The sequence below is a fragment of the Delphinapterus leucas genome, chromosome 2 (assembly GCF_059928025.1).
Source record: "Delphinapterus leucas isolate spDelLeu-1000000601 "Yukka" chromosome 2, BTC_Dleu_Yukka2, whole genome shotgun sequence".
NCBI lineage: Eukaryota > Metazoa > Chordata > Mammalia > Artiodactyla > Monodontidae > Delphinapterus > Delphinapterus leucas.
The window spans coordinates 176,174,997-176,196,118 of NC_143130.1; the positions used below are offsets into that span (position 1 = coordinate 176,174,997).

General features: G+C 48.3%; 1 protein-coding gene across 1 annotated transcript in view; it reads left to right on the plus strand.

The window, feature by feature from the left end:
- The window catches only part of CYP46A1 (cytochrome P450 family 46 subfamily A member 1), a 33,800-nt gene that overhangs the window by 1,314 nt on the left and 11,364 nt on the right, over positions 1-21,122 (plus strand). The window contains exons 2-7 of the mRNA XM_022576113.2: positions 5,442-5,522; positions 6,111-6,192; positions 12,744-12,817; positions 13,292-13,378; positions 19,368-19,506; positions 20,211-20,321. Of these exons, the coding sequence (XP_022431821.1) occupies positions 5,442-5,522; positions 6,111-6,192; positions 12,744-12,817; positions 13,292-13,378; positions 19,368-19,506; positions 20,211-20,321 (574 nt within the window). The remainder of the gene's footprint in view (positions 1-5,441; positions 5,523-6,110; positions 6,193-12,743; positions 12,818-13,291; positions 13,379-19,367; positions 19,507-20,210; positions 20,322-21,122) is intronic.

The window sequence follows — 21,122 nt, forward strand, 5'->3', positions numbered from 1 at the left end:
GGCAACTGTTCTCCCTGCCAGCTCTCTCTCCTCCCAGGTGCCCTCTCCCACCCTTTTCCCTTACTTCACAGCTGTGTCTTCCCCTCCATCTAGATGGTTCTTCCCCCAGCCTTCTAGGCTTGTCTTAAATGCCAGCTCCTCAGGGAGGCCCTACCTGCTCCCACACGCAAATATATTTTGTTCATTTTATAAACTCTAAGTCACCTGAATGGTAATTGGGTAACTATTTGTGCTACCTCTTGTTAAGTGTCTGTCTCTCCCATAGGCCTGTGTCTGTCTTGTTCACTGCTGTGCCCCTGACATCTAGCTCAGCATGCACAGTAGACCCTGGATAAACTCTGATCCAAGGTGGATGGTGGAAGGCTCCTGCCAATCCTGTTAGATACACTCTCACCCTTTCAGGTTTTCAAATCAGCCGTCAAGAGCTTGGAATTGAATGAGTTTTGTGCTCATTCTGACAGGCCTCCTCATGACTTGACCTTCTCATAAACCCAAGTGCTTCAAACACTGCAGACCTGAGCCAATCTCTGTGTCTTAAGAAGAGAGAACTTAAGTCAAGCTCCTCTCGGCTACTCTCCCCACATCAATTTTTTTAAATTGCATTAAAAAAATAAAGTTATGTATGCCATAACATTTACCCCTTTAAAATGTACAATGCAGTGCTTTTTAGTTATAGTGACGGAGTTATGCAACCATCACTGCTAGTTCCAGCACATTTTCATCACTGCAAAAAGAAACCCCATAACCATTAGCTGTCACTCCTCATTGCCCCCGGAACTCCCGTAGCCCCTGACAACCACCTAATCTGCCTTCTGTGTGTATAGATTTGCCTGTTTTGGACATTTCATATAAATGGACTCATACAATATTTGACCTTTTGTGTCTGGCTTCTTTCACTTAGCAGAATGTTTCCAAGGGTCATCCATGTAGTAGCATGTGTCCATATATCTTTCCTTTTTATGCCTGAATTCTCCCTCAAGTCTTACATCACAAAATCTACATGTGACCTACAGGTGTGTGGGTGGGTGGAGGAGGCTGAATATAATTTGGGTTGGGCTCTTTATTCTAAGGGGGTCAACTGAACAATGCATATACGAAAAGATTTTGGATGAAAAATTGGTTGGTGGTCAAATACAAAACTGCACTAAATGAAGGTTCTGGAACCTCTTTTTAGCATAAATCAGATGCTTTGGCATTCAGAGCCTGGATCCCCAAACCATGATTGGCAACACCATGGTTGACGAGAAATCTATGCGTCCTGAGTGTCCAGTAGCGTGCTTTAGGGCTCTGCCAGCTCGCAGGCAAGGAGCCCTCTGCCCTGCAAGAGGCAGCGTGCTTTAGGGCTCTGCCAGCTCGCAGGCAAGGAGCCCTCTGCCCTGCAAGAGGTAGCTGCTGTGCGCTCGCAGCCCCACTCTTCATCCTCTTTATTCTGCAAGAGTCACCAGCAAGATGCCCTCCCTGAGTGCCCTGCTTCTGTGTGCTGATCACAGACAACATCCTACTGCAACGATCCATGTAACAGCCGAAAACTCAGACCCCATGTTCAGATCCCACACAAACACTTGTAGCCTCTGTATTTCTCTGTCACCGCTCTGAGCTTCCTCATCACCCCCCACTCTCCTGGTAGTGTGGGATGAATGTAAACTTGACAATGCAAAATCTCTCTCCCGGTTTTTATTTCTTCTGTAATAAGTTTTTCAAAACTCCTGGGCGGTGTTGCTTCTCTCCACCCTCTCCTGCTTGCCGAGTCGCCAGGCCTGGGGGCTGTTCGACCGTTGCTGGGTCGTTCTCGGTGATGGTGGAGACCCACGGCTGGCTCTGCTGGGCGGCGCATCCAGGGGACTTGGGGTGCCCAGCTGATCACTCAACCACCGCATCCCTCTGGCGCGAGGCACTTTCCTGGCCCCGCACCCTCACCCTCACTCCTAGTGGGTGGCCCACCCCTCAGCCATCTCGTGGGCTCCCGCCACCCCTCTGTGTGGCCTCACAGTGGGCTCTCCAGATGACTTCTGCTCCAGTACTGTCCCAAACTTTCTCTGCCCACAGGAAACCTCGGATTCCCACTGTGCCTGTCGCAGGGTTATAGGAAACCATGCGTGCTGGGGACCGGGCAGGGGAGGGGGATTTTTGCCCTCTCCTCTCTCCCTGGGTTGCTCTGCCATATCCTGTCTACCACCAGGGGCACACCAGGTGGGCTTCGGTCCGCCCCTCCCCATCCCAGGAGGCTACCATCCCCTCCTTCCATCATCCCTCATCTGCTGGTTTCTAACCCCTGGTCTCCGGGCCCTGCCTTCGCCCCCCCCCCCAGCGCCCCCTGCAGGAACAGGAAGGAACGGGTCGTAGGCTCCTTTCTTGCCTGGCAGTGAGGACCCCACGCCACGCCATGCCCTTGACCTTCTTGAGGTGTCACTCACGTGCCTCCCCAGGTGGCTCTGGACTCCGGTGCTTAGGGTGGAGACTCTCAGGCCTGTGAAGGTGAGGAGGGTCCAGACTCTGTTCTCACTCAGGTGACTCAAAACTGAGAATATTCTCTCCAAACCTGCAGCTTTGGGGAGTGACCATGGGTACTAGATTATTCTGGAAATACAGCCAGTCATGTGTGATGTCCACGGTCCATCTTGCTGCAGGCGGGGCGGTGTAAGTTCAAAGCCACTCCCCTCGAGTGGGCGTGGCTGCCCGGCGCCCCGCCGAGCTTCCTAGCGCAGGCCCCGCCCTCCCGCTCTCCCCTCAGTCCCTCACCTCCCGTGCCAGCCAGCGCACGCTCAGCCTTTATTCTCGCCTCCTACTTCCCTGAGCAAATGAACAGCCTGAGACAACTTCCTTCCAGGGCTCTGCCGCCACATCAGCCCCCTTGCCTGCCCTGAGCCCACGTGCCTTCCCCCCTGGGACCTCGGTGCTCCTGGCCAAGGATGCCCGCCCCACCCCACCCCCACCACTGCCCCGAGACTCCAGCAATGCCCCCTCTCCTCCGTCATCACTTTTCCTTCTCTTCTGCATCACTCCTATTTTTATGTAATAGGCTGTAACACAAACCTCTTCCCCCTCATTCGCTCCAGCTGCCGCCCCCCTATCCCAGCTTTGCACGCCCACAGCAACACCCCCGTCCGAAGCCTGCCTGTCTCTGGCCCCTGTTCCTCCCTCCCCTTCTCTCTTGAATCCACCGCCCGTCAGGCTCTGGCCCCCACCTCTCCACCCAGCTGGGTTTGATCAAGGCCCCGTGACCTCCGTGGAGCTAGACGCATGGTCAGCACTTGGTCCCCATCTTGCCCTGCCACTCCGCTGCTCGGGGCAGGGCGCACCCCTACCTCCTCCTTGAAGCCTTTCTTCTCAGGTTTCCCCCTCTCTCTCCCCTGCATCTCCTGCTCAGTCTTCCTGGCTGGTTGTCCCTTTACTGCCTGTCCCCCCAACAGTGCCTCACTCTTGGGGCCTCTCCCCTGTCTACACCCACCCCTTGTGGTCTAACCCAGTCTGTCAACACCACTTCTCTGCTGAGGAGTCTCACATTGACATCTCTAGCTGGGAGCTCTTCCCTGAACTGCAGCCTCAGGTGCCTACCTGCCTGCTTCCCTTCCGTGTTAGATGGGCAGCGCACACCTAACCGCTCCAAGGCTGGCTCCCAGTTTCATCCACTTGTCTCAGGTTGGTTCCCAGAAGCCGATCCTGAGACAAGAATTGAAGTGTAAGTCGTTTGGGAGGGGTGATCCTGGTGGGGTTAGGGATTGGATGGAGAGAGAAGGTCAGAAGGTCAATAAAGCAAATTACCTCTGGGGGCAACTGAGATGCAACCCCCATGGCGAACTCTGGGGCCCGGTGGAACACAGGCTCCCCCCACCCCACCACGAGGTGGAGGGAGAGGGGATCATTGACGGAGGGCTGCTCTGGGGGGTGTTGAGCTGGAATTTCCAGGCTACTCAGCCTGCGGACAGAGCCGAGAGAGCACAGGGCAGAGACTCGGGTTCTGGCCTTTGGAAGCCCCTCCACCTGCAAGGACAAGGGTGGGGGGCGGGGGCAACAGTGTCTGCTGCCCCCACCAGGCCCCCTCTCAGTCCTCCTCACCTTAGTGAGTGGTAGCTCCATCCAACCTCCCAGTGGCCCAGGCCAAAAGCCCCAGGGTCATCCCTGACCCCTGTCTCACCCCCCACATCCAGTCCATCAGCAGGTCCCCTTGGCTTGGCCCACCTTCACGTGCATTCAGAGTCTGACTTCTCATCTCCGCTCACAGCCCCCTCACAGGTGCCCCTGCTTCTACCCCTGCCCCCCACACCTGCCCTGTTTACTCTCAGCTCTGCAGCAGCAAGGACAATTCATTTAAAACCCAATTCAGATCCCATCTCTGTTCTGCTCAAAACCCTCCAGTAGCCCCCACTTCACCAAGCTCAAAGAAAAAGTTTGGATAACAGCCCCCAAGGCTGTACACAATCTTCCCCCCATCTTGGTGACCTCATCGTGTACCAGGTTCCCCTCAAGCACTCTGCTCCAGCCACACCGCCTCCCTGCTGTTCCTTGAACTTACCAAGCACTCTCCTACCTCAGGACCTTTGCACCTACGATTCTCTTTGCCTGGAATGTTCGTCCCCCAGATACCTACGTGGCCAAGTTCCTCACTTCTTGCAGTTCACATGTCACCTTCTTAAAGGGATGTTCCCTGACCTGCCTATTTACAATAATCCTCCTACACCCACCCCCAGCTCTCCTTACCTCCCCCAAGTCTGATTTTTCTCCCATCACTGTCTGACTCCCTATTTACTTACTTATTTATTTATTCACTCTGTCTCCTCCCAGGAGAATGTGAGTGCCATGACCCAGAAAACCCCAACTGCAGTTTTGTTGTCGCCCATTCTGGAAGCTGTAGTAAGTCAGCTTGATGGGAATAAACAGGAGACAGGAAGTCACCAGTACCTTGGAATGTGCCTAAGGTGACACCACACAGGCCTGTTTACAATCTGGTAATCGCACTGCCGAGTTAGCATGACCAAACTATGTCCTGGTGAGAAGGACTGTGGGGGACCCTGGTACCAGCCACGCACCTGGGCCAGGTGACTTCCTCTTCCCAGCCTCGGTTGCCCTACCTATTAACTACGTTAATAATAGACCTACTTCAGGAGGTGTGGGGAGTTCAGATGGGGTCAAGCTCATCATGGTGCCCAGCATTTAGTAAGTGTTCCCTGAATGTCTCAGGTTATTCCTCATGCCAGCCCCCATTCTCTGCACCAGGGAGATGGTTTTATCCCTCTCCATCTTTCTAAGAAGACTTCCAGAGCCAGTCAGACTGAGATTTGCATCCTGCCTGGTGACCCTGAGCCAGGACTGTACCTCTCCGTGCCTCAGTCCTCCCATCTGTGAAGTGGGCCTGATAATGCCAACTTCACAAGGTCCTGTGGGGAAGGGAGCCTTCTTTGATGGTGACTTCCGGTCATCTTAATGTTTCCCATTTCTTCTAGTTTCCTTCTAGGACACCTCCCCTACTTTTGGAAAAAGGATGAGGTTTGTGGCCGCGTGCTCCAAGATATGTTTTTGGATTGGTGGGTCCTAACTTGTCGTTTGTTGCCCCTACTCCAGTCTCTGCCCCTCACGAGCCAGCTTCCCCCAATCCCCTAACCCCCAGTCCGGCACACACCCACCTCCCCAGCCCAGGTCATTCCCACCCCCAGCAGTTCCTACTCTGAGGCACACAAGGGTGGTTCAGAAGGCAAGCTCTGCCTTTTGCCAACTGCGTGGCCTTAGACCAGGCATCAGAAGCTCTCTGAGCCTCAGTTTCTTCATCTGTAAATTGGGTGGGGGTGTGACTAGGTAACAGTCATTGTTTAGGGTGGTGCTTTACACTTTTCAGAGACATGATATTGCTTGATTCCCAGCACAACCTTTTGGGGCAAAGGAGGAGGGTAGCAACCCTATTTCATGGATTTGGAGACTGAGGGCAGTGGGGGATGTGACTCAGCAGTGAGTCAACAGCAAGGCAGAACCTTGGCCCCAGACCCCTGCTGAGACCTGCCCCCCACCCCCACCCCCAGGGATGGGATGCCCTGTTTCTCCAGCTGAGCCTGGGCTGATCTGATGACATTCACATCTCTGGTAGTTGACAGCCTCCTTTGCATCACTTTGGTTCCCAGGGCTAAGAAGTACGGACCTGTCGTGCGGGTCAACGTCTTCCACAAAACCTCGGTCATCGTCACGAGCCCCGAGTCGGTCAAGGTAGGAGACAGAGTGGTTTCCGAGGGGAGCCCTCCTCCTCCCTGGGATGGGTGCATGAAAGTCTACCCCAGGGACTGTGGGAGAAACGTTCCAGAGTCACACGCATTTGGGCTGGTTTCCCAAGGATCCTGAAGGGAACAGCATCTTTCCCTCTAACCACCCACTTTTTGGCAGTGGGGTTGGGGGCCTCCTAAAAGCAGGGCTCTTTGATGTGGATAGTGAGTTATTGTTAGACTCTTCTGGGTTGGGAGTTTTACCCAGCTGGTGCACACGTGCCTGGTTAGTTCACCTCTCTTAGAAGTTCCTTCATCTGCGAGGTGGGATTATAACCCCTTTCTTTTAAGACTATGATGGGAACTAAATATTGATCCATTTATTTAACAAATAAAGAGTCAAAAGATGCTTCAACATGCACTTTTCTATGTGCTTCACAATTATTAACCCTTTTAATCCACAGAGGGGTAGGGACTCTTATTAGTCCCCATTTTAGAGGTGAGGAAACAGAGACAGGCAGCATTAGTTGGACTATAATATGTGCAGGCTGGTGTCTGCCATATAAGTACTAAGAATGGCCAGTTGGCAGAACTGGGCTTAAATCTGGGCTCTGCCACCAACTGGCTATGGAACCTTGGACAAATTACTGTTTCACTCTGAGCCATAATTTCCTCGTCTGTAAAATAGGGATGATGCCTCTCTTACAGGTGCTTATAAGAATGGAACTGATGAATTGGGAGATTGGGATTGACATATATATACACTAATATGTATAAAATAGATAACTAACGAGAACCTGCTGCACAGCACAGGGAACTCCACTTCGCTGTACAGTAGAAACTAATACAACATTGTAAAACAACTATACCCCAATAAAATAAAATTTAAAAAAGAATGGAACTGAAATAATGTGTGTGAACCATCTAGCCCGTGTATGGCACACAGCAAGTGCTCAATAAATGATTGTGCTGTGATTCTCACGGTGGGTACTGAGCTGATGTGCGGGGATGATGCTCTGCTTAGGCAGTGGCTGTGGTGACACTAAGGGGGATAAAATACAGCTTGGGGTCTAGATCACAAGACAAGTTGAATGACCATGGTGTCTCTAACAGGATGTTAAAAGTCATTTTATTTTTAAAAAGTTTCATTGCAAATACAGACACATGCCTTAAGACTTTTTAAAGCATGCTACCAAAAACCATACACAAGACCTTCACGATGCTCAATGAGATAAGAACTTGAAAGACATATATTAATATGATGAATTACATTGCTTAGCATTTAAGTGTTAAATCAGCACTTCCTGGTCATAATACAATTTGTTCCTGGATACATGGATACGATTTGCTCATCTTTTGTTAAGAATTTTTGTTTCTATATTTTTTCTTCTCTTGATCCCTGGCTTTGGGATCAGGTTAATAGGCCTCATAAGATGAGTTGGGAAATGTTCCCTCTCCTCTGTTTTCTGAAAGAGTTTGTATAGGAGTAGTGTTATTTCTTCCTTTAATGTTTGATAGAATTTACCAGTGAAGCCATCTGGGCTTGGCATTTTCTTTGAGGGAAGTGTTTTTGTTTTCTTTAAGTTATGCAGTCAATTTTTAAAGTTGATATATGGCTATTAAGATTTTCTATTTTTTCTTGAGTTTTGTATCTTTCAAGGAATTTCTCCTAAATTGTTGAAATTACTGATAAAAAGTTGTCCACAATATTTATTTATTATCTTTATCATGTCTACTGGATCTCTGGAAATGTCCCCTCTTTCGTTCCTGAGAACAGTAATTTGGGTTTTCTTTTATCTTATTGAACAAGCTGGCAAGAGGTTTTTCAATCATATTCATCTTTTCAAAGACTCACCTTTGGTTTATTGGTTTTCTCCATTGTTTGTTTCCTATTTTATTGATTTCTGCTCTTTTTTTTTTTTTTTTTTTTGTGGTACGCGGGCCTCACTGTTGTGGCCTCTCCCGTTGCGGAGCACAGGCTCCGGACGCGCAGGCCCAGCGGCCATGGCTCACGGGCCCAGCCGCTCCGCGGCACATGGGATCCTCCCGGGCCAGGGCACGAACCTGCATCCCCTGCATCGGCAGGCAGACTCTCAACCACTGCGCCACCAGGGAAGCCCCAATTTCTGCTCCTTTTTATTTCCTTCCTCTACTCACTTTCAGTTTGTTCTTGTTCTAATTTTTTAAGGTGATAGCTTAGATAATTGATTTTAGATTTTGTTTCCTTTCTAATATAGGCATTTAAAGCTTTACGTTTCCCTGTAAGCCCTACTTTAGCATAAATATACCACACATTTCAATATGTTGTGCTTTTATTTTCATTCAGTTTAAAATAATTTCTTAATTCCCTTGTGATTACTTCTTTGAACCATGGATTATTTAAACGTGTGTTATTCAATTTCTAAGTATTATAAGATGTTCCAGATATTTTTCTTTTATTGATTTCTAATTTAATTCTGTAAGGTCAGAGGAAGTGTTCTTCATGATTTCAATCCTTTAAAATTAATTGAAGCTTGTTGTATGGCCTAGTATATGGTCTATATTTGTGAACGTTTGTGAGCACTTAAAAAAAAAACATATGTTCTGTAATTGTTGGAGTGTTTTAGAAATGTCAGTTAGGTGAAGTTGGTTGATAGTGTTGTTTGAATCTTCTAAATCATTACTAATTTACTTTCTACACGTTCTAGCATGCAGAAAGTAAATTACTCTCTACTGAGAGAGGAGTGTTAAACTCTCTAACCCCATCATGGAATTGTCTATTTTTACTCTCAGTTCTATCAATTTTGATTCATGTATTTTGAAGTTGAGTTACCAGGTGTGTACACATTAAGCAAAGTTATATCTTTGTGATGAATTGATCCCTTTATCTTTAGAAATTTCCCCTTTTTCCTTGGTAGTATTCTACTTCGTGAAGTATATTTTGTTTGGTATTAATATAGCCACTCCAGCTGTCTTATGTTTAGTGTTTCATGGCATATCTTTTTCTATCCTTTTCCTTTCTTTTTGGCCATGCCATGTGGCATGCAGGATGTTAGTTCCCTGACCAGGGATCGAACCCATGCCCCCTACAGTGGAAGCACAGAGTCCTAACCACTGGACTGCCAGGGAATTCCCTCTATCCTTTTACTTTTTATTATTATTATTATTTATTTTTTAAAATTTATTTCACTTATTTATTCTTGGCTGTGCTGGATCTTTGTTGCTGCATGTGGGTTTTCTCTAGTTGCAGCAAGTGGGGGCTACTCTTCATTGAGGTGTGTGTGCTTATTGTGGTGGCTTCTCTTGTTGCAGAGCACAGGCTCTAGGCATGCGGGATTCAGTAGTTGTGGCATGCAGGCTCAGCAGTTCTGGCTCATGGGCTCTAGACCGCAGGCTCAGTAGTTGTGGCACACAACTATTTAGTTGCTTAGTTGCTCCATGGCATGTGGGATCCTCCCGGACCAGGGCTCGAACCCCCATCCCTTGAATTGGCAGGTGCACCCTTAACCACTGTGCCACTAGGGAAGCCCTATCCTTTTACTTTTAACCTATCTGGAATTTTATATTTCAAGTGGGTTTCTTATAGATAGCATATAGTGGAGTTTTGCTGTTTCAGTCAATCTGAAAATCTCTGCCTTTTAATTGGAGTGCTTAGGTCATTTACATTTAATGTAATTATTGATGTGGTTAAGTTTAAATATACCATGCTGTTGTTTGTTTTCTATTTGATCCACCTGTTTTTTGTTCCCTTTTCCTCCTTTCCTGCCTTTTAGATTGAGTATGTTTTAGTATTCCATTTTATATCCACTATTGTCTTATTAGCCTCTTTCTCTCTCTTTGTGGTTGTCCTAGGATTCATAGGATAATCTTTAACTTATATCAATCTATCTTCAAATAATATTATATCACTTCATCTCTGTTTACTTTTAAGACTTTCTCTTTATCACTGGGCTCAGAAATTTGATTATGATCCACCTTGGTGTGCCTTTCTTTGTGTTAATTCTATGTAGGATTCTTTGAACTTCTTGGATATGTGGGTTCCTTGAGCATATTTGTAAAATTGTAATAAATGTGTTAAAGTTCTTGTCTGTGAATTCCGTCATCTCCATTATTTCTAGGCTTGGTTATAGGTCAGATTTTCCTGCTCTTTGGCACGTCTAGTGATTTTATGCTGCACAATGGACATTGTGACTTGTACATTGCTGAGTGCTCAGTTCTGTTTTACTCCTTTAAAGAGTGCTGGACTTCATTCTGGCAGATCACTTGGATCCTCTCCAGGTTACTTTAAGGCTTTTGAGGGTTGATCAAGTGTAGGCTTTTACTCTAGAGCTAGTTTAGCCCCACGACTAAGGAGTAACCCTTCTGAGGACTCTAATAAAGGCCTTGTGTCTGAGGTTTAACTGTGGCCAATGGGGACTTGAACAATTCTGAGCTTGTTTGAGCTCTGAGAATTGTTTAGCCTATAGTTACCCAGTAACTCTCCTTTCCCCAGAAGTTTTTTACCCGGTCTTGTGGAGTTTCACTCTACACATGCCCAGATTGGTAGTTATACAAAGATACAGGGGATCCCTGTGCAGATTTCTGCACAGGACCTCCTTCTCTGCATAGCTCCCTCCTCTTGAGTCCTCTGCCCTACAAATTCTAGGCTTTTCTGGCCTGCCTGGACTCTGACCTCTGTCTTACCAATTTGGAAAGCCTGCTGGGCTGTATTTGAGTTTATTCTTTAAGTGCCTTTGTCCTAAAATTGCCTCTGGGCCGAAAGCTGTAGGGCTCCCATATTGTAGGGCTCTTGTTTTTTTTTTTTTTTTTTTTTTTTCCCTTTTCCTTCTGTCATGGTTCACTGCCCACTGTCTAAAAGCAGACATTGCATAATTTTTGCTTATTTTTCTGGCTGTTTATGGCCGAAGGGAAAGTGCCTAGCAGTTACTCCTCCATGGGCAGAAGTGCACTGTCAGAATGGGCAACAGAAGGCAGCAAGGTGCTGGGGGTTCCCTGTGCATCCCTCATGTCCCAGAGCCCAGCTCACTGGGCCAAACAAAGGATCTGTGGTTCCAGAGACAGCAGGCTGTGGGGACCCTGGTCAGAGACTGTGCTGAGGCTGTTCTGCCTCAGGGGGTGTGCCTCAGTTCAGGTGGGGAAGGGCTGGCACAGGCCTTGGACTACCCAGAGGTATTTGAGTAGGGCCTGGGAGGTGGGCCTTTACTGCCAAGGTCTTTTTGCAGAAGAGGAAACCAGCAGACGTAGGGTAGTGACAGAACTTGGTTTACAAATGACAGTTTGGGGGTAGGGGTGGGGTCCCCGGGATGTGGCTTGTGAGCTGAAGTCAACATTTCTGGGGTTTCCTTTGAGCTGAAAATTTGGCTTAGATTCCCAGGAGCTAAGTCCACAGTCACCAGCAGCCCCTGGGTTTAATGGATAGCAGAGATGTCACCTCACTGTGTCCCAGTGCCCACAGGGTAAAGCCAAGCGTCCCGCAGGGCAGGCTTCGGGGGTCTGGCCCAGCAGCCTCTCCAACCCCCCTGCTGCTGCCCATCCCCCGCCTCCACACCTCCACTCCTCTGCCTGAATGCACCACCATGTGACAGGGGTTCTCCTGCCTGTATCACAGCTTTCTCTCCCCTCGCCCCCCCAGCAAATTGCCTGGATTCAAATCCTATGGCCACCATTTACCATGTGGTGACCCTGGGCCAGTTTTAAACTTCCGTTTTTCACCTAGATGTACGATGAGCATAAAAATACCACCCACGTCTTAGGGTTGATTGGGCATTAAATGAGCTCTAGGGCGCTGGTGTGCATTTGGCATTCATGGAGCACCTGCTGTGTGCCAGGTGCCATTCTCTGCACTTTTCACGTAGAAATAATTTTCTCTTCACAGCAACCCTACCAGGCAGGTACTCTCCCGAATCCCATCTTGTAAAATAAGGAAACAGGGGCAGAGGAGGTGAGTAACTCACCCAGGGTCATAGAGTTGGCAGGTGGTGGAGTGAAATATTTGAACCAGATTCAGATTTAAGCCAGTGGAACCCACAGCCTGGGCTGTGCTGCCTCAAAATCTGCTAGCTAATGTTACTGTTGCTACCCTCCTGCTCTTGGTGAGGAAGTGGACCCTTCCTCCAGGAAGCCTTCCTTGACTTCCACGGCTGGGTTGGCACTAACAACACTGAATCTGTGCTGAGTGTCTCTCCTGTGTCCTAGGAGCCCTCCCACCAGGCTTCTCCCCTTCCCCACTCTGGTTTCAGAGCAGCCCAGGCCTTTTCTTGTTGCCACTTTGGAAGGTGGCGTGGTGTGGGCTCCTGAGTGTGGGCATTGGAGTGAGGAAGCCACCCTGCATCAGTCCCCAGCTGTGTGACCACAGGAAAAAATCACTTCACCGCTCTGTGCCCCGCTTTCCTCATCCCTGAAAGACAGGACTTCCGGAGGGAGTAGGTGAGATCACTCATATGGGCGTTCACGCCGTAGCTGGCCCTCAGCTCAGGGTGATTATTTGGAGGGTGTTTCGTAAGAGACAAGAAAACTGCTGACTCTTCTGCAGCCTCTCATGGGTGCACAAGCTCATGTTGTTTTTCTGGGGATGTTTAGAAGTTCCTGATGTCAACCAAGTACAACAAGGACTCCAAGATGTACCACGCGATCCAGACTGTGTTTGGTGAGAGGTAAGATGCGAGGAGGTGTCTGGGGCGAGGCCAGGAGAGCCTCTGGCTGCAAGTGGAGGGTTCACAGGGTCCAGAGTTTTGGATGTAGCATTAAGTCCCAATACCCTGGCTGCCGAGCGCACAACAGGGGCCATCCGTGGTGGTCACCGCTCTTGTCACCAGCACCTTCCTTCTCGCCCTTTCCCCTCCGGATGGCAGGTGGGAATGCAGGGGTCACTGAGGTTGGGGCACACAATCACCCTTATGTATGTATGTATGTATTATGGTAAAATTCACATCACATAAAATTCACCGTTTTAACCGCATTGGAATTACAATTCAGTGGCATTGTTACATTCACCATGTGATGCAACCATCACCATTGTCTGGTTCTAGAACATCTTCATCACCCCAAAAGGTGACCCGACCCCGTCAGGCAGCCAATTCTCATTCCTTCACCCCGTTTCTCACATCAAGCGTTTGTCTCTTCCGCAGGCTGTTTGGCCAAGGCTTAGTGTCCGAATGTGACTATGAACGCTGGCACAAACAGCGGAGGGTCATGGACCTGGCCTTCAGCCGGAGGTGAGTGTGGCCGCAGACAGGCCCTGGGGTCATGGCTGGTTGCTCAGAGGCGGTGCTGGGCTGCCAGCCTGGGTGGGCTTGGCAAGGGAGAGTCTTCATTGGAAGGGGCTTCACCTTCACCCAGGCTGAAGGGAGAGAGGAAGGACACGGCATTACTGGTCAAAGAGAGACCAAGACAGCCAGCGGGGTGGGCGTCTGAGGGGCCCCCAAGTAGTCTGTGAGCGTCAGGAGCTGAATGACCATGATGCCTGGAGGTGTGGGGTCCCTGTCCCCCAGCAGCTCCCTTGGCTCAGACTTGTCTGGGCTTTTTCATTTATTATAGTTTTCATTTTTTGGTAGCATTTTATTTTTAAAGTAGCTGTTTTCATGAGATATAATTCAAATACTATACAACTCACCCATTTACAGGTACAATTCAATGGTTTTCAGTATATTCACAAACGTGTACAACCATCACCATGGTTGATTGTAAAACATTTTCATCACCCCCCAAATCAGTCACTCCTTATATCCTGTCAATGCCTGCAGCTTCTGACAACCACTAATTTAATTTCTGTCTCTATGGATTTTCATATTCTATACATTTCTTATAAATGGAATCATACAACATTTCTTTTATGCCTGGTTTATTCACTTAGCATAATATTTTCAAGGCTCATCCACATTATAGCGTGTATCAGAACTTCATTCCCCTTTATTACCAAATAAGATTCCATTGTATGAACATACCACATTTAATTTTCCATTCATCAGTTGATGGACATTTAAGTTGTTTTTACTTTTTGGCTATTGTGAATAATGCTGCTATCAACATTTTTGTGTGGATATATTTCTCTTGGGTATATAGTAATGGGATTGCTGGGTCATATGGTAATTCTATGTTTAACATTTTGAGGAAGATAATCTTTTATTTTGATATAATTTCAAATTTACAGAAAAATTGTCAGAATAGTCTAAGGGACTTCTGTATATCTTTTACCCAGATCCACTTAATTGTTTATCGTTTAAATCACCATATGTTTTGTCATTTCTTCTTTATGTGTATATATAAATATATTTATAATTTTCTCTGTGTGTGTGTATGTATATACATTTTTGCATAGTGCATGTTTTTTAAATTATTTGAGAGTAAGTTGGAGACATTGTAATCTCTTCCCTTAAATACTTCTGTGTGTATTTCCTATGATCATGGACATTCTTTTACATGACAGCAGTTCAGTTATCAAAATGAGGACATTTAACATTAATCCAATACTGTTATCTTATCCATAATCCATATTCAAATTTTGTCACTTGTGTAATGACAGCTTTTTGTATTCTTGTCTAGGATCCAATCCAGGTCCATGTGTCAGGTTTAGTTACCGTATCTCTTTATTTTATTTATTTTTTTTATTTTAAGTAATTTAATTAAATTAATTCATTTATTTTTGGCTGCATTGGGTCTTCATTGCTACACGCAGGCTTTTCTCTAGTTGCGGCGAGCAGGGGCTGATCTTCGCTGCGGTGCATGCGCTTCTTATTGCAATGCCTTCTCTTTCTGCAGAGCACGGGCTCTAAGCCCATGGGCTTCAGTAGTTGTGGCACGCGGGCTCAGTAGTTGTGGCCTGTGGGCTGTAGAGTGCAGCCTCAGTAGTTTTGGTGTGTGGGCTCAGTAGTTGTGGCTCATGGGCTCTAGAGAGCAGGCTCAGTATTTGTGGCCCACAGGCTTAGTTGCTCCGCGACGTGGGATCTTCCCAGACCAGGGCTCGAACCCACGTCCCCTGAATTGGCAGGCAGATTCTTAACCACTTCGCTACCAGGGAAGTCCCAGTTACCATACCTCTTTAGCCTCCTTCATTCTAGAACAGTTTTTAGTCTTTCCTTAAATTTCTTGACCTTAAGATTACAGGCCAATTTCCTAGAACATCCTTCAGTTTTGTTTGTCTTCTATTTCTGTTCAATTACACTCAGGTTGTGCCTTTTTTGGCGGGAATGGCCCAGGAGTAATGTTGTATCCTCCTTACGGCCTTGTTATCTGGAAGCATGTGTTGATCTGTCTCATTGTTGGAGATGTTAACTGCTCCCTTGGTTAAGGGAGCCTCCAGGCTTCTCCACTGTGAAGTTACTGTTTTGTATGCAGTCTGTGGACAACCGTATAAACATTTTCACCTAGACTTTAGTCACAGCCTCCTCCCTGGCCTCCCCACCTCCTGTCTCCCTCCTCCAATGCATCCACCTGACCGCCCTGGAGAGATCTTGCTGAAACTCAGATCTGACCACGTCTCTCCTCTGTCCTGAAGCCTTCAGTGGCTCCCTATGACCTGAAAGATGAAGGTCAGACCTCACTCCCCCTTAGTCTGCCCTTGAGACCCCTCCAACATTTGGACCCTCTCACCTCCACCTTTCTGGAAACGCTGGGCTCTTTCTGGCATCTCTGCCTGTGTTGCTGCCATTCCCTCTGCCTTCTGTGCCACCCCAGGAAATTCCTCTGACTCCTTTGATACCCAGCTAAGATGTCACTGCTTTGGGGAACTGTTTCCTGACCTTCCAAGACTGAGTTCATGTCTCCATGATGGCTCTTGTCACATCCACTGCAAAGATTCTCATTCAATCTTCCTCCCTCACTAGACCTCGGGTCCGTGAAGGCAGAAGATGTACCCTGTTCCTGGACCCCTGCACCCAGCACGGCACCAGGCACTTCACAAGCCCTCCAGGAATGTCCATAGAATGAATGCATGGAATGGTCTTGGTCTTACTGGAAAGTTGCCAGGAATGATAAAAGGAATAGACTAGAAGGAGGCATTTATTTAATGAATACTTGTGCCAAGTGCCAGGGTTATGAAGGCCAACCAAGGTGACGTGGTCCCACCCTCAGGAAGCTTTGAGGTTATGGGAGGACATAGATTCTAACCAGATGGCCGCCCATAGTGCTCATGATATAAATACCAGCAGCACTGTTTTGGTTGACCCTCTCCATTACACTGAACCTCACGTTTTTTTGTGTTTTTTTTTTGTGGTACGCGGGCCTCTCACTGTTGTGGCCTCTCCCCGTTGCTGAGCACAGGCTCCCGACGCGCAGGCTCAGCGGCCATGGCTCACGGGCCCAGCCGCTCCGCGGCATGTGGGATCTTCCCGGACCGGGGCACGAACCCATGTCCCCTGCATCGGCAGGCGGACTCTCAACCACTGCGCCACCAGGGAAGCCCCTGAACCTCACGTTTGAACTGCACTTTACATTTTATTAAGTGCTTTCACATTTTTATTTAAAAAATTTTAAATTGTGGTAAGATACACATAACATAAAATGTACCATCTTGCGCATTTTTAGGTGTGCAGTTCAGCGGTATTAAGTACATTCACATTGTGGTGCAACCGTCACCACATATTCTTATTTTTTAGTTTCACAATAAGGTAGCCAGCTAAGCGATGACTATTTTACTGGAAATGCAAAATTCACAAAGTTGCATGAAAGGAGCTTTGGGAGATTCCTGTGTTTATGAAAGTGTCAGTGACCCCTGGTTAATCCGAATTCACTACTGAGGAAGAAAATAGGCACCACTGGTGAGTTTCACCTCCAGCCGTTATCCACAGAGAACATCATTATATACTTTTAATAAAATCGTGATAATGAACTGCCAGTTTCTGCTTTTCTAGATGTTAATTTTACTGAAAATCTTGGTCCCAATCATTCCATAGAAGACAAGGAAATGTAAACTAGACAGCTAGTGGGAAGCAGCCGCATCGCACGGGGAGATCAGCTTGGTGCTTTGTGACTACCTAGAGGGGTGGGATAGGGAGGGTGGGAGGGAGACACAAGAGGGAGGGGATATGGGGATATATGTATATGTATAGCTGATTCACTTTGTTATAAAGCAGAAACTAACACACCATTGTAAAGCAATTGTACTCCAATAAAGACGTTTTAAAAAATGCAAAAAGGGGCTTCCCTGGTGGCGCAGTGGTTGAGAGTACACCTGCCGATGCAGGGGACAAGGGTTCGTGCCCCGGTCCGGGAGGATCCCACATGCCGCGGAGCAGCTGGGCCCGTGGGCCATGGCCGCTGAGCCTGCGCGTCCGGAGCCTGTGCTCTGCAACGGGAGAGGCCACAACAGTGAGGGGCCCGCGTACCGCAAAAAAAAAAAAAAAAAAAAAAAAAACCAAAAACAAAAGACAAGGGGTTGGGATTTTACTGTACCACTAACATTCCAGTCCGACATATGTATTTTTTTCGGTACACGGGCCTCTCACTGCTGTGGCCTCTCCCGCTGCAGTGCACAGGCTCCAGACGCGCAGGCTCAGCGGCCATGGCTCACGGGCCCAGCCGCTCTGCGGCGTGTGGGATCCTCCCAGACTGGGGCACGAACCCACGTCCCCTGCATCTGCAGGCAGACTCTCAACCACTGCGCCACCAGGAAGCCCCAGTCCGATTATTTTGTATCTGCAGTAGCTGCAAGGGATTCAGTACTGGTGTGGTAACCAGCGCATGGGATCCAAATAGTCAATTTGAATGTGATTTTTTTTTTAAAAAAAGACAACTACAAAGAATCTTGCAAATAAATATATACTTGCAAACCATGTAAGTGTTATGAAAAAGAAGTCCAGGGTACTATGGGAGCATGTATTGGGACTACTTAGGCTTAAGAGACATTTCCCTGAGGATGTGGCATTTGGGTGTCCACCTGGAGAGAGGGCAGATGTTAAGGTGTTATGAGGCATAGGGATGGAGGGTGGGAGGGGAGACAGCTCAGGCAGAGGGGACAACATGGGCAAAGGCCCTGAGAAGGGAAGGAGCATTGGGCTTTGGAGAAGATAACAGGTCATTGTAACAGGAAAGCAGTGCTGCAGGCAGGAATGAACGAGAGCAGACAGCCTCCTGGGCCCAGGTGAGGATTTACCCTCCCTCACAACAGGGTGCTTCAAAGCACTTTAGGTGGGCAAGGGACCAGATTCGAGTGGTGCTTTCATTATATGCCTGGGCCACAGAGAACAAGACATGCGGCCAGCATGGGGTGGGAGCAGCAGCGACCAGACAGATGCTGGGGCCTGTGCTAGAGCTGGGAACAGAGCAGGGCTGGCTGATCGGCAACGAAGAGTGGATAGTCTTTCCTAATTAAAAAAGTTATTCTTTTTTTTTTTCTCTTCCCCAATTTGCTCTCTTTACTGTTTTTTAAAACCTCTTATTTGGAAATAATTTCAAATTTCTCGATAAGTTTCAAGAATAAGAATAGGAGAAAAAAACACCCTTATACCCTTTACCCAGATTGCTAACATTAAAAACGACTTTTAATTTCAAAAGCAGCACTTTCTCTTTGTAAAAATTCAGAAATATATAATGTACAAAGGGATAAGTTCCCCCCTTTCCACTCCCTCAGGGATACCATTTTTGGGAGTTTGGAGCACATCCTTCCATACCTCTTTCTAAGCTGTATGCCAGACAGACAAGCCAGGTAGCTGTGCCGGGACAGGGGCACTGTGGGTTGGGAGCTCTGGGTCAGAGGACTCACTTCTGTGTAGGGCTGGGCGCTATGATTGCTCAAGGACAGGGAGTGAAATGGGATAACAAAAGGCTGCAGATGGTGGCCCCAGGCAGGGCAGGTAAGGAGAGTGGGCAGTGCAACCAAGAGGTTGGAGGGGAAACTTCATAGACTCTAAGAGGCCCCAGAGGCCTTTCTTCCTTCCTTCCCACTGTCTTCTGGAGTTTCTACATTGCCATGTCTCGTTGGGGTCAGAGTTGAAGGGCCAAGTGGCAAACAGAGGACCCATGAAACCATTAAAACTAAGGGTAAAGGGACAGTGGCCATCCTGAATGGAGGGGGCTGATGAAATCCAAGGCTTAGTTTGATTACTGCAGCCCCATCCTGTGAGCTGGGTCTTAAGGGGAGACCAGAAAGGCTGGGAGGGGCCCCCACCTCCACTCTGCACACTGGTCTCCCTTCAGAAAGGGGGGCACAGGATGTCCGCAGCCCCGGGCTGGTCCCAGTGGCCGCTGATGTCTGTGCTGTTTCCTCAGCTCCTTGGTTAGCTTGATGGAAACATTCAATGAGAAAGCGGAGCAACTGGTGGAGATTCTGGAAGCCAAGGCGGATGGGCAGACTCCGGTGTCCATGCAGGATATGCTGACCTGCACCACCATGGACATCCTGGCCAAGGTGATGGGAGGATGGCGGAGTGGGGCGTGGGGAGGGCCACACGGGCAGAGGGCACTTCTTCCCTCCCTCTTCCCTGCTTGCTTCCCTCCCCTCTCCCCACTTCTCCACATACAAGCTGCCCCTTCTCTGGGCTGGGAGGGTCATCTGTTTTATCTCCTCGAACTTTTAAAACAACAGTGTGAGGTTGGAGCTACCTAACTCATTCTCTAGAAATGGACACAAAGAGATGTGGAGACAGGCCTTTGGCTGGTCAGTGGCAGGACTAGGACTGGATCTCAGGTCTGCCTGACTCCCAGCCCAAGCCTACCTCCCCCTCAGCAGCCCCCATGGGGTATTGCTTGACTTTTCACCCTGGCTGTCTCAGCAGTGGCCCAGGTAACCCCCAATCCAGGTTAAGGATGGAGTTCAGGCACAGTGAGTGAAGTCGTCACCATTCAACAATTCACTGGGAAACTGGGTGTGAAACAGGCACACAAGGGAGGCTGCATTTCAGGGGAAATGCATCTTGTCAAGGAAGGAAGCCAAGGTTTGTTGAGTGGCTGCTATGTGCCACTTAATCCTACCACATCCCACACGTTCGGGATTATCATGGGTTGTTGTAAGGAGTCGATGACATGATGCACACAACCCTTAGCTCAGGCTCTGTCCTGGGTCTTCAGTCCTCCCATCACCCACGTATGACCTTGCCCTTCTCTCTCCCCCAGGCAGCTTTTGGGATGGAGACCAGCATGCTGCTGGGTGCCCAGAAGCCTCTGTCCCGGAAAGTGAAACTGATCCTGGAGGGCATCAGTGCATCCCGAAACACTCTGGCAAAGGTACCTGCCATCGTAGCTTGTCTTGTCCTCATTTGCTGGAGAACTTCCTCCTGTGATTGTTTTCAGAATGGGTTTTGAGCTCTGATATGTCTGAAGTGACTTGCAAATCAGTTAGGATTTGCATACATCCCCTAAAGTAGAGGCTGAAAATAGAAGTGGTTTAAGTAAATTAGGAGTAAATCTTTCTCTCATGTGAAATGATCCTGAAGCAGGATGGCAATGATGACCCCACAATGTCAGATGTTCCTGGATTTTTCTGTCTTTCTGTTCCACTGTCTCTAGCACATCACCTCATTGTTATAAGATGGCTGCTGCAGATCCAGCTATCGCCTCCTTGTTCCAGGCATGAAGGAAGAAGAAGGGGGAAAGGTGGCACTGTTACCAAACCGAACTTGGGTCTGCTTGCCCACGTGCAGTAAAGCCAATATATTGATACTGGGTTGTGGTGAGGGAAAGTGCAACATTTATTGCAGGGCCCCAAGCAAGGAGCCTAGGCAGCTAGGGCTTAAAAGGCCCAAACTCCCTGAAGGCTTTTGGGGAAAGGTTTTTAAAGACGGGGGTGTGTGTTTGGGGTGGAGGGAGGGTGTGGGTATGTGATTAGCTTGTGGACACTCTTCTGATTACTTGGTGGTGAGGTCATCGGGAGTCAACATCATCAACCTTCTGGTTCCAACCAGTCTGGGGTCTACGTGCAGGTGCGCAGCATGCAGTTAACTTCTCCCACCTGGTGGTGGCTTCAGTATCTGGAAAACAGCTCAAAGGACATGGCTCAGAATATTCTCTATAGCCCTTGAGGAGGAA